Raw genomic sequence first — 12106 nt, forward strand, 5'->3', positions numbered from 1 at the left:
GTTATGGTGGCTTGAAAAGCCAGCATATTGTTATCTATCAAAACAACTTCTTCTTCTTCTTCTTCTTCTTCTTCTGAGACTAATTTCTAAGTGTATCTCCTCCTAAGCCTTTCAAGCTACATACTTCAAACTTTCGTCAAACCTTCAAACTGGTCTGACTCGGGTTGCTATATCTTTTCTAACTGATCCGACTTTGGGTTTCCGAAAAAACGACCCAGAAAAATCCCAAAAGTCCCATTGGGTCAAACTTTGTGAGCTCATAACTCTGCATCAGACACACAGACTTCTAACTGGACTCATTTAACTCAGTCTAGCCAGCAGCCAATAACTGATGACTTTTTAACTTACTAGCCACTCCCTAGCAACCAATTTCAGCACCCTAGCAACTGTCCCAGAGACTGTGACTAGCTATTCTAACACATGCATACAGTTTAAACTTCCTACTGACATGCTAATCTTCCTAGAAAGGTGCTAGCAACACGATAGTGACATGCTAGTCATGCTAGTAACATGCTAATTCATGCTAACAACATGCTAATTCATGCTAGAAACAAGCTGATTCATGCTAGAATCATGCTAGTAACATACTGATATCATGCTGGTTACATGCTAATTCATGCTAATATGCTAGTTACATGCTAATTCATCCTAGAATCATGCTAGTAACATGCTGGTAACATGCTAATTCATACTACAATCATGCTAACAACATGCTAATTCATGCTAGTAACATGCTAATTCATTGTAGAATCATGCTAACAACATGCTAATTCATGCTAGAATCATGCTAGTAACATGCTAATTCATGCTAGTAACAAGCTAATTCATGCTAGAATCATGCTAATTCATGCTAGAAACATGCTAATTCATGGTAGAATCATGCTAATAACATGCAAATTCATGCTAGAAACATGCTAGTAACATGCTAATTCATGCTAGAAATACGCTAATAACATGCTAAAATCATGCTAACAACATGCTAATTCATGTTAGAATCATGCTAGTAACATGCTAATTCATGCTAGTAACATGCTAATTCATGCTAGAATCATGCTAATTCATGTTAGGATCATGCTAGTAACATGCTAATTAATGTTAGAAACATGCAAGTAACATGCTAATTCATGCTAGGATCATGCTAGTAACATGCTAATTCATGCTAGAATCATGCTAGTAACATGCTAATTAATTCTAGAAACATGCTAATCCATGCTATAATCATGCTAGTTACATGCTAATTCATGGGTAGAATCATGCTAATTCATGCTAGAAACATGCTAGTTACATGCTAATTCATGCTAGACGCATGCTAATTCATGGTAGAATCATGCTAGTTACATGCTAATTCATGTTAGAATCATGCTAGTTACTTTTTAATTCATGCTAGAATCATGCTAGTAACATGCTAATTCATGCTAGAAACATGCTAGTAACATGCTAATTAATGCTAGAATCATGCTAATTTATGTTAGCAACTGCCTAGCAACCACTCAGAATACTTTAGCAACCGCCTAGCAACAACCTAGAAACATGCTAACATATATGTACTTATCTATGCCGACTGTTTCAAACTTCATAAAAACTGCTTCAGTTATTTACACTTTAAAACGACTTCAAACTTTTAGACTCGGCTTTTCAAGCCACCATAAAGTTTGTCTTCAAACTTTAATATCTAGTTCTAAAATGACGTTTATGAAGTAGCAACGGTTTCTGCTGTTCTGATGTCAGCTGCTGATGTGAAAAAACGGCAGAAGAAGCCGGCAGAAGTAGTTCCTCATACAAAAGAGTTTTTATACTCTCCGTGTTTGATTTTCTTTTTTTATACACACAATTATGCCGTCGAACTGTTGTATAAAAGCAATATTACATGAGTAGAAGTGCGATATGGCTGTATATAGTCACTGGTAGGACACTAAGGCATTAGACCTGTGGCCTCGTGGCAACGCACGCCTCTCACCAGTGCCGATATACAGCCATATCACACTGCTACTCATGTAATATTGCTCATATATATATATATATAATTTATATGCTTGCAGAACAAAATCTAATATTTGTTAAAAGATTTTTTTTTGTCATTTTGATCTGTTTCTGATATGTTTAGATCAGCAACAGAATTTAAATTAAATTTCATTAACAAGAAAATATATTGTTTTTAAAGACAGAGAAAAAAAATTATATTTATTTTTTATTAGCTTTAGTTATAAAATATAGATGTGAACAATTACAGTGAAGTTAAAACATTTTGTAAATGTAATTGTATATTTTTATTGAATATGATTTAGACAGATATAGCAGTAAATTGATTGCTTAACCTGTTTCTCACACACATTGGATCTGTGTTATGATAACACTGAGCATGAAGTCAGAATTATTAGCCCTCCTATTAAATTAATTATTAATCCCCCCCCCCCCCCCCCCCAATTTACACACACACGCTCAGATATTCTGTAGTATTGTAGTACAGTAGTAGTATTGTATTGTAGTAGTAGTAGTATTGTAGAAAAGTATTCTATATTACTACAGAGAACATGCAGATATATATTCATTCCATTTGTATTTATTCATTTTCAAACATCCACAATTTCTTAACTCAAGTGTGAGATTTGTAACTTTTACACAGCTACTACAAGCACAGCAGAAAGTGATTGTAACATGCGGAAACGTATTAATATAGTAAACATAACTGAATGATGGTAATTAATTAGCTTAAATCTACGGCTTGGAAGGCATTTCCATTTTAAAAATGAGCATGAACATTCTTATCCTTTATAAATATCACCTTAAGCTGTGATTACACGCATGTTAAGTTTATTTAATGTCTATATGTCCACACATGGTTGGGATGAGACAGGTGCTCAGTCAGGGCCAGCAAGTTGTACATTCAAAGTGTAATTTTGAAATATCCAGACAGAGGTTTAACACTGGATATTGAACAAACTTCTAGTTTAGTGAGCTGCATAATGATAGTGTGCTCACCCTAAAGATAATTCATTTAAAACAAATTGGACTTGTGTACTGTGAACAAAGTTTGATTACTGCACTGAACAATTGGTCTTTCTATGTGTCCATATTCAGATCAAAACAGAGACAGAGACAGTTTCATCGATGCACTTGGATGACTGTTTTTAAAGACACTTGGCCTCGCTTTAGTCGACCAGGTGAGATCGGATGCTTCTCTTTCATTCTTTTTCAGTATGTTAGGTACTCAAAAATGTTACATAATGTCAAAATTAAACTGGGGCAAGAATTAGTAGAGAATTCAGTTAGTTTTAAATTTTGCTGTAGTGTAATGTTCAAAGAGTATTGGGGTGCTGGGCAAAATTATTTTATTTTTACAATCTAAGAGGTGCAGTCAGAGTGATTTGTTATTGTACTTTTACAGGGTTAAACAGCCTGCACACTTGGTGCATAACTCATACCTGGATCATACCTGTTCTCTTGGATATTTTGAGTGTAACAAGCTAGTTGTGCTAGCATCATTTACATTGTGGATTTTCCAAAGACTAAATGATATCCAGAAAGGAAATGGTTCTGCTTCTGTGTGAGGTGCAAGAGCAATATTTTGATACTTTGTTTTTTAAAAATTTGACTTTATGCTGCTATTCGTCCCTGTGTGTAGTAAGCAGAGTGTATGTATGTTTTGCACCAATAGGCACATATTACTAAACTATGCACTGTATTGTGTCTGTTCATTGTTCTGATAAAAAATATTTGGAATAGAACACATTTAAAGTAATGTCCAAAAGCTTTCATTTTAGCATGGTATTTTAAAATCTTTTTCTAAACACCGTTTTCATCTGCCTTTCAGAATGGTTTTAGTATATGATAATTGTGAATATGGCCTCCTACACGTGTTAAACCTTACAGCATTTATAAAAAGTATAGATTTAAATGTGTCATATTCAGAATCAGAAAGAGCTTTATTGCCAGGTATGTTCACACATACGAGGAATTTGTTTTCGTGACAAAGCTTCTACAGTGCAACAGGATTACAGAGACAGGACAAAAACAGATAATAAATATATTTAAAAAAATAGAAGTAGTGAGTGCAAATATACAGATTGACAAGTGTATGTACATGTCTATTACTATATACAACGTTATATGTGCAGCTGTTATGTGCAAATTGGCATGTAAAGTGTGTTGTTAAATAAGTGTATATGTGTATAAAAGTGTATGGCAAGTAGTGATGTTGGCTCCACAATTATTATCATCGTGTTCATGAGATGGATTGCCTGAGGGAAGAAACTGTTTCTGTGTCGGGCTGTTCTGGTGCGTAGTGCTCTGTAGCTCGCTCTGGATAAGTACAGTTCTTGGGGAGTAGGAAGGGTTGTACCAGTGATTCGCTCAGCAGTCCGAACTATTCGACGTAGTCTTTGGAGGTCGTATTTAGTAGCTGAGCTAAAAGTTATTGATGTGCAGTTGACTGATTTAATGATGGCGGTGTAGAACTGTTTCAGCAGCTCCTTTGGGAGGTTAAACTTCCTCAGCTGACGAAGAAAGTACAGCCTCTGTTGAGCTTTTTTGACAATGGAGTCAATGTGAGTGTCCCACTTCAGGTCCTAAGAGATAGTGGTGCCCAGGAACCTGAATGACTCCACTGCTGCCACAATGCTGTCCATGATGCTCAGTGGGGGGAGAGCAGGGGGGTTTCTCCTGAAGTCCACTATCATCTCCACTGTTTTGAGCGTGTTGAGCTCCAGGTTGTTGTGACTGCACCAGACAGCCAACTCCTTAACCTCCTGTTTGTAAGCAGACTCGTCACCGTTCTGAATGAGGCCGATAAGTGTGGTGTCGTCTGCAAACTTCAAGAGCTTCACAGAGGAGCCTTTTGAAGTGCAGTCATTTGTGCATAGGGAGAAAAGCAGTGGGGAGAGGACACACCCCTGGGGGGCGCCAGTGCTTATTGTGCGGATACTAGATGAGAATTTTCCCAGCTTCACCAGCTGCTGCCTGTCCGTTAGGAAGCTGTTGATCCACTGACAGACAGAGGTGGGCACAGAGAGCTGAGTTAATTTGGGCAGGAGAAGTTTTGGGATGATAGTGTTAAACGCCGAGCTGAAGTCAACAAACAAGATCCTCACATAGGTCCCTGGTCTGTCTAGGTGTTGCAGAACATAATGCAGTCTCATATTTACTGCATCATCCACAGACCTGTTTGCTCTGTAGGCAAACTGAAGAGAGTCCAGTGAGGGTTCAGTGATGTCCTTCAGGTGGGCCAGCACCAGTTTTTCAAAAGACTTCATGACCACAGATGTTAGTGCCACCGGTCTGTAGTCATTTAGTCCTGTAAGTTTGGATTTCTTTGGGATGGGGATGATGGTGGAGCGTTTGAGGCAGGAGGGCACTTCACACAGCTCCAGTGATCTGTTGAAGATCAGGGTGAAGATGGGGGCCAGTTGGTCAGCAAAGGATTTTAAACAGGCTGGTGTTATAAAATCTGGGCCTGGTGCTTTTTTCCTCTTCTGTTTTCGGAAGACCTGGCGCACCTCCTCTTCACTGAACTGTAGGGCAGGTATGGGGGAGGCGGGGGTGGTGGAGGTGTTAATGGTGGCGTGAAGAGCAGTTCAGAGTGGGTGTGGGGGGTTTTCTCAAACCGGCAGTAAAACTCATTCAGATCGTTTGCAAGTCGTTCATTGTCTACAGCAGTGGTTCTTAAACTGGGGTCGCAGAGTAATTTTAAGGGGTCGCGAGAGTTATTTAAAAATTGTGTAATTTTTAGTGATTATAATATATATTTTTCAGTATTGTAAGTGAAAGCTAATATTTTCAGATTTTTTAAAGATATCACTGATGAATTTATAAAGTATTTAGGACACATTCAGGCAGAATGTATCTTTGCACTTAAAACGCAGCGCTCAGGAACAGTTTAAAACTGTTGGCATTTCAACTTGCTGCAGTAAACAAAGCCGGCAACGCTTCTCCCACCTTCGCGCTCTTCTTATTGGCCCACTGCGCTTGACTGAATCATTCAGTCAACGCCTTCTGCCTTCAGATGACAGGAGATACAACCGCGAAAATGTAACACGCTGAAGATGAGAGAATGAAAACAACACTGACAGATTTAGTTTTAGAAACCAGCTAAAGCTACAAATAATGGAACATCTGATTACTGATCACGTGGTGAATGTTAATCCACCATCTACACTTTTCGAAGAGTGGATAAAAGACTTCCATTGGCTTCAAGTCCGCTATGAAAATAACTAAAGCATTTACTGTAAAGTCTGTGGGACGGAATTTTCAGGTAACAGTTTGCCACATATACACATTTTAAGCTCGAGAGGTTCTGTTTAATCCTTTATTTAATGGCCAGACGCTGTCAGCCATGCAAGTGGCAGCTATATGTAAATTTATACACCACGTTCACCATCGCAAAAGGGCTTGCACTGACTAAGATTAAACTAATATTGCAGCTCATGAAAAGACCGGTATTGCTATTAAAATGATGTATACAAATAATAAGGTATATGTCAAAAGCATCTGTGCAATATCAGACACCATCTGTGAGAACACAGTACAGTTAACGTATCGTTAACAGATTCATTAATAAATTCATGTCAAGCAATGCGTGCAGGGCCGGTGAGCGGTTCGTCTGTGATATATTTTGGTCACTCAATTATGCTATAAAAATGTATTGTCTTGTGATAACGGGATTTCATTGAGACATATTTTCCTCACGCATGCATATATATTTTTTTACTTGTTAGTTTTGATTAGTGTTGATTTCAAATGCAATAAATCTGTTTATAAAATTTAAAATAAGTTATTTTTATTGTTTGGATATGTTTTGGTAATGGGGGGTCGCGAGTTCTTTTTGCGACTCTGATCTCCTTTTCCAGTGTGTATTTGGCCTGCTTATACAAGGCCCTATCCCCATTCCTGTAAGCAACCTCCTTGGCCTGACGTAGCTGTCTGAGTTTTACAGTGAACCATGGTTTGTCATTGTTGTATGTGAGTTGAGTCCTGGTAGGAATGCACACGTCTTCACAGAAACTGATATAAGATGTTACAGTCTCTGTGAGCTCATCCAGATCGTTTGCAGCAGCTTCAAAAACACTCCAGTCAGTGAGGTCAAAACAGGCTTGTAGATCCCGCTCTGTTTCGTTAGTCCATCTTTTCACAGATCTTAATACAGGTTTGGCTGTTTTCAGTTTCTGCCTGTAGGTTGGAATGAGATGAATCAAACAATGGTCAGTGTGCCAAAGCTGCTCGTTGTACGGAGCGGTACGCATCCTTTATTGTAGTATAGCAGTGATCCAGTATATTTCTGTCTCTTGTGGGACATGTAACATGCTGTCTATATTTTGGCAGTTCACGGGATAGTTTTGCTTTGTTAAAATCCCAGAGAATGATTAAAGCAGAGTCCGGGTGTTGTTGCTCTATCACAGTGATCTGATCAGCTAGTTTCTGTATCGCCAGGCTCGCGTGCGTGAGCGGAAGAATGTAAACACTGACGAGGATGAACGAGCAGAACTCGCGTGGGGAGTAAAAAGGCTTACAGTTAATAAACAATGCTTCGAGATCTGGACAGCACTTCTTTAAAACTGTTACATCTGTACACCACCTTTCATTGATGTAAAAGCACGTCCCGCCACCGTGCAATTTCCGTGTTGATTCTTCGTCGCGATCCGCTCTGAACAGCTGATAGCCCGGTAGGTGAAGCACGTTGTCCGATATGGTGTTGTTCAGCCAGGTTTCCGTGAAACACAGAGCAGCTGAATGCAGAAAATCCCTGTTTGTCTGAGAGAGCAGAATGAGTTCGTCTATTTTGTTGGGTAGAGAGCGGAGATTTGCCAGATGGATGCTAGGCAACGTGGTCCGAAATCTGCGCTGTCTGAGTTTCACAAGCGCGCCTGCACGCTTTCCTCGTCTGCGCGCTTGAAAGCGTTTGAGCAGCACCGCGGCTCCTCCGACTACAATGTCCAACAGAACATCAGATAAAATCAGGTATGGAAAAATATTCGGTGGTGTATGTGCCCGAATGTCCAACAATTCGTCTCTGGTGAAACTAATTGTAGGAATATGACTCGAGACAGGACAAACTAACAAAAACACAAACACTACTGCAGAGTACGACACTGAGGCGGCCATCGTCATCGGCGCCATCTTGGTTATCTATTCATATGTTTTATGAGATGTCACACAGAGGTGCCGCCACCATATCTGCCACTACTATCTTGTCAATCTGCTGTGGTGCTGAAATAGCAGAATTGACCCTTCTCTCAGAGCTCCAAGTGGGCAATGTTTACATCGATAATGTGGATTTTCATTGGCAGTTTAGTCATTGGTGATAACATAAGTTATTAAGTGTCTGCTTTTATATTTGGTGATGGTTCTTTTGCTTGGATTAGAAAGAGGAGTGGGTCTGATGAGTCTGGTGGTGTGTGTGTTTAACATGTGTAGAGTCCCGTGGAGGAGCTCCAGCTGCGTACCTTTGTTTTGTGGTTGCTTTATGATTAAAGTTGTTGAGGATTCACCTGTTCCTGTCTCTCTTTAATTTTTTTGAATGAGCAAATTTGAGCTACTTGTACAGTAAGTAAGCTTTACGAGTATTTCTGGTGTATAAACAACCGCAAAGAAACTTTTCACAGATAAACATAAAACCCCTCTGCCATCAGGCATTTCAGAAATGTCATAGACAGAGCAACACAAACAGAATGCAGTAGTATAACTGCATGGCTGTGTGGAAGGCCCCAAGGCTTACGGGAATCACTTGACGCAGAAGTCTAATTCAGTTTTTGGGCTTCCTGTCTTTTTTTTTTAAATAAGAGTCCTGGATGCATAGTATGTTTAATGTACTGTAAGCGTAGGTCTGTTTTTCACATTTGACATTTGCAGGGGAACAAGGAAACTGTTTTATTTGAGAGTGTACTGCACATTTATTATGTTTTGCACATTTTGGAAGAGACTGAGTTTTATTAATTATGTAAACAAAATTTGTTGCCAATATTACATGACCAGTATGTTTTTTTTGTTCCTAAGTTTACTGAACACAGACAGAACTGTTTTTATTACAGTTGTGTATTTTGTTGTGAACTGCAGTGTGCATTTGTATGAGAAACCATGCTTGTCTTAGTGCAAGTGAATTATTGGAATTGATTACTGTTTTTTTTTTTAGGTATCTCGATGAGTCTAGTGGAGTCTAAAGATGGAGTTCAGCACTTCACATTTGAACATAATCATGACTATCAGCAAGTTCAGTTCAAGTTTTTTGAGGTGGTGGAGTCAATGGACCCTAATAACATTGTGGTAATGACATTCAATTATTAAATTATTGTATGGAGATGAGCAACAGATTTTTCATTTAGTGATATTCTTTTGTTTCTGCTTCCCTTAAGGTTCTCCTGCAAATCAACCCATATCATATCGATTCACTTTTGCAGCTGTCGGATGTATGTCGAATGCAGGAAGATCAAGAGACTGCCAGAGATCTCATTGGTGAGGAATTTCACAGATACTTTACTTAGATCAAGACTATGAAATATTGTCTAAGACCAAGCCATTTTTAAAAATTGAAATTCAATTTAATTCACTTTTATTTGTATAGGGCTTTTACAATGTAGATTGTCAAAGCAGCTTCACATAAAAGGTAATTGTAAATTGGAACAGTGTAGTTCAGTTTGTAGTGTATAAGTTCAGTTCAGTTTAGCTCAGTTCAGTGTGGTTTAAAATCACTTCTGAGAGTCCAAACACTGAAGAGCAAATCCAACGATGCTCAGCTCTACAGATCCCAAACCATGCAAGTCAGTGGCGACAGCGGAGAGGTAAAAAAACTTCACTAATTGGCAAAGTGAAGAAAAAAAAACCTTGAGAGAAACCAGACTCAGTTGGGCACGACCATTTTGATTTCTCCGCTGGCTTTATAAATGAGAAGGCTCTACCTCCTTTACTCGAATTTGCTATTCTAGGTACTACCAGAAGCCCTGAGTTTTGAGATCTTATAGAGCGATTGAGATTATTTAAAGCTTTACATGTAAGAAGCAATATTTTAAATTCAATACGAAACTTAACTAATTGAATTTTGTTAATAGAGGATGATGGGCAGCCAGCAAACAGTGCATTACAGTAGTCCAGCCTAGAAGTCATAAAAGCATTGACTAGCTTTTCTGCATCTGAGATGGATACTTCGTAAGCGATATTTCTCAGATGAAAGAAGGCAGTTTTTGTGACATGGGATGTATGGTTTTCAAAAGTTAAATTGCTGTCTAATATGACACCCAGATCTTTTATAGTAGACCTAACGCTAACTTTGTATCCCTCTAATTGCAGGTCGAGTTGTGAGATCTGCTGTGTACAGGATTTAGGCCCAATAAGTAATAACTCTGTTTTGTCTGAGTTTAAGAGAAGAAAATTGTTGGTCATCCAATCTTTAACATTTTTAATAAACTCAGTTAGCTTAGACAGTTTAGACATCTCATTAGTTTAGTTGAAATATATAATTGAGTATCATCTGCATAGCAGTGAAAGCTGATCCCATGTCTTCTAATAATGTCTCCCAGCGGTAGCATGTATATTGTAAACAGTAAAGGGCCTAAAACTGATCCTTGAGGCACCCCACACTTTACTGGGCTGACTTGTGAATATTAATAGACAGCCTTCATAAACTGGTAACGGTCAGCTAACTATGACTTAAACCATTGTAGAGCCTGTCCCTGGACACCTGTAGACTTTAAGCGATTTATAAGGATACTGTGGTCAATGGTGTCAAATGCCGCACTAAGTTCGAGTAAAACAAATAGCGAGATGCACCCTTGGTCAGCAGCTAAGAGTAGATCATTGGTTATTTTCACTAATGCAGTTTCTGTACTGTGATGAGCCCTGAAACCTGACTGAAACACTTCAAAAACAGAAGAACTTGATCTTTCTCTATTTCGAAATGCACCCGCAAACGCAACATTGTTTGTTGGCAGAAAGGAGCATAATTGGGCAGAAACCACTTTTTCTAGCATTTTAGACATAAATGGAAGATTTGAAATAGGCCTATAATTAGCTAAGTTGCTGGGGTCCAGTTGCGGTTTCTTAATAATAGGCTTAATAACAGCTAGCTTGTAAGGATTTGGAACATGGCCTAAAGATAATGAAGAGTTGATAACGTTAAGAAGAGGTTCTCCTATAACAGGTAGCAATTCTTTCAGTAATTTTGTTGGAATTGGGTCCAACATACACATAGCTGGTTTAGAACTATTTATAATTTTATCTAGCTCTTCCTGTTCTATGATTTTGGAGCACTGTAGGTTATTTTGATTCAGTGGGATGTTTACTGGATCTGAAGTATAAGGCGGTGCAGAAAGTTTAATATCTCCTATTTTCTGTCTAAAGTTTTCTATTTTATCACTGAAAAAATTCATGAAGTCATCACCACTAATTTGCGGTGGAACATTTTGTTCCAAAGATGACTAATTATTTGTTAATTTAGCAATGGTGTTAAATAAGAAGGTAGGATTGTAATGATTATTTTCTATCAGTTTGCGGAGGTGCTCAGCCCTGGCAGATTTTAGAGCCCTCCTAAAGCTGGACATACTGTCTTTGTACGCAATTCTAAAAGCTTCTAAATTCGTTTTTTTCCATTTACGTTCCAGGGCACGGGTTGCTGTTTTGAGAGCGCGGGTATGACTATTATACCATGGTGTAGTTTTATTCTCTCTAGCCTTTTTTTGATGGGTGCCACAGTAATTAGAGTGCTAGTAAAGATGGCAACCATACTGCTGGTTACTACATCGAGGTCATTTGCGTTTGCGGGTGCATTTCGAAATAGAGAAAGATCAAGTAAGTTATTCATAAATTCATCTTTGGTGATTGGAATAATAGTTCTACTAGGGTGATTATATCGGAGCAGATCTGCTAATTTCAGGTAAACACAGCTTATATAGTAAGAGGTAGTGGTCTGTAATATCATCACTTTGTGGTATAATGTCTATATCAATGACCTCAATTCCATAAGACAGAATTAGATCTAGTGTATGATTTAAGCGGTGGGTTGGACCAATAACGTTTTGCTTTATCCCTAGTGAATGTAGTAAATCCATAAATGCGAGCCCTAATGTGTCGTTAGCGTCATCTATGTGGATGTTAAAGTCTCCTACAATTAGTATTTTATCAGTTT

General features: G+C 38.5%; 1 protein-coding gene across 1 annotated transcript in view; it reads left to right on the forward strand.

Annotated features, from left to right (window-relative positions):
• The window catches only part of LOC130220024 (transcription factor 25-like), a 43973-nt gene that overhangs the window by 903 nt on the left and 30964 nt on the right, over nt 1-12106 (forward strand). Inside the window, exons 2-4 of the mRNA XM_056452466.1 lie at nt 3079-3161; nt 9122-9252; nt 9342-9441. Coding sequence (XP_056308441.1) covers nt 3079-3161; nt 9122-9252; nt 9342-9441 — 314 coding nt within the window. The remainder of the gene's footprint in view (nt 1-3078; nt 3162-9121; nt 9253-9341; nt 9442-12106) is intronic.

This window comes from Danio aesculapii, unplaced genomic scaffold (assembly GCF_903798145.1).
Source record: "Danio aesculapii unplaced genomic scaffold, fDanAes4.1, whole genome shotgun sequence".
NCBI lineage: Eukaryota > Metazoa > Chordata > Actinopteri > Cypriniformes > Danionidae > Danio > Danio aesculapii.